This window comes from Phalaenopsis equestris, unplaced genomic scaffold, assembly GCF_001263595.1.
Source record: "Phalaenopsis equestris unplaced genomic scaffold, ASM126359v1 Scaffold000511, whole genome shotgun sequence".
Classification (NCBI taxonomy): Eukaryota; Viridiplantae; Streptophyta; class Magnoliopsida; order Asparagales; family Orchidaceae; genus Phalaenopsis; species Phalaenopsis equestris.
Genome location: NW_018164951.1, coordinates 1978933 through 1980623, shown reverse-complemented (window position 1 = coordinate 1980623; position 1691 = coordinate 1978933). Strand labels below are relative to the sequence as shown.

General features: G+C 31.9%; 1 protein-coding gene across 1 annotated transcript in view; it reads left to right on the top strand.

Annotated features, from left to right (window-relative positions):
• The first annotated feature begins 124 nt into the window (after nucleotides 1-124).
• The window catches only part of LOC110028361 (acyl-coenzyme A oxidase 4, peroxisomal-like), a 29229-nt gene continuing 27662 nt past the window's right edge, over nucleotides 125-1691 (top strand). Inside the window, exons 1-4 of the mRNA XM_020730183.1 lie at nucleotides 125-263; nucleotides 1018-1122; nucleotides 1298-1404; nucleotides 1490-1567. Of these exons, the coding sequence (XP_020585842.1) occupies nucleotides 239-263; nucleotides 1018-1122; nucleotides 1298-1404; nucleotides 1490-1567 (315 nt within the window). The 5' untranslated portion in view covers nucleotides 125-238. The remainder of the gene's footprint in view (nucleotides 264-1017; nucleotides 1123-1297; nucleotides 1405-1489; nucleotides 1568-1691) is intronic.

Below are 1691 nucleotides of genomic sequence, written 5' to 3'. Positions count from 1 at the left end.
GGGGGGGGCGCAGCTTCCTTATTTCTGCGTAATCTGGACCACCAGATGGAGGCTGGCCATCTTTTCAAATAAAAAATCAACCGGCAGCCTTCACTTGGTACCTTCCTCTTCCTTTCATCGACCATCAAGGATTAACTTTTCTATTTATATCTTCTGATCTTTTCATTCTTCCTCCCTACAATTCATCCTTCTAAACCTTAATTAGTACATTCGAGTTTGATTCCTTTCATCAATCTTAATGGCTTCTCTCTCTCAAAAACAAGGTCAGCACATCTCTTTTTTCTCTTTCCACTCCTTCAGAGTAATTGTACGCGGGATATATTTCATGTTCTGGTGACTTTAATGATAATTTATAAGTTCTTTATTATCATCTTTAAATTCATGCACAAAACGGCATGGCTATCTGTGAATATATAATACAAACTTTAATTGAGTTGGTACTGAACCTAACTAGTTTTACAACACACTAAAATAATCTGAAGGGGGTGTTTGGTATGCAATTTAGATGCGAATTTACGTTAAATATTATTATAAATATGCCAAATACAAAAAACCGATAGTTAAATACCATCAATTTCTAAATTCAAAAATTTAACTGTTTTGACGTAAATCCGATAAAATTAAGGAGCTTAAATTGAGCTTGAAGAATGATGAATTTAAAAGAATCGAATTTGAATAACATCCCAAAAGCTCGAATCGGGCTCGGCCCGAGCTTGAACTTAGTAAATGAGCTCAATTTTGAAAATGCCCTCGCTCAAATCAACTCGGTTCTTTTGCAGCCCTACTCATGATTCAAGTAAGAAAATTAGATTGTACTTTCAAAGAATTTATATTCATTTGAAGTGTAACAATAAATCCATGCATGTAATTAACATAATTTTTTTATTAAAATTCTTTAATTAATAACTTATGTTATTTCTTCTTATTGTGAGAGAATTTGATCTTAATATTAGACCAAGCCTTTTTTTTTTTAGAAGAGTTTGCATGAAAACCTGAATGGTATTTTTCACATCTTAGACTATGATGCCAAAGAAGAGATGCGCTCACAAATTGGACTGCCTGCATTGGAAATCTCGGCCGCATTTCCTCAGGCTACGCCTGGATCAGTATTTCCTCCCATGAGTAAGTTTAAATTATTGAATTCATTAGAGAAGTATTTTGAAACGGTCAAATAATATGAATATGATAACTTTTCTATATTAATCAATTAAAACCTTATAGTCTGTACGTAATACTGTTTAAAAATAACTATGATATGCTTGTAATTAATAATGTTTTTATTTTCTATTAACTGCAGCATGTGATTATTATCAGTTTAATGATTTGCTTAACCATGAGGAGAAGTCCTTACGGATAAAAGTTCGGGAAGTCATGGAAAAGGAAGTTGCTCCGATAATTGCAAGGGTACTCCCATTCTCTGTGATAATTATATTGTTCTAATATATATATATATATATATATTTAAATAAATACCCCGATATGTCTGTAGTACTGGGAGAAGGCAGAATTCCCATTTCATTTAATTCCAAAGCTGGCTTCCATGAATGTCAATGGGGGAACAATAAAGGTGACGTATGATAACCACAATATATTGTTCAAAAAACTCTTTACTTCATGCTAATATATGTGTGTATATATATATATATATATATATATATATATATATATATATATTTGACTCTGTGCGTATA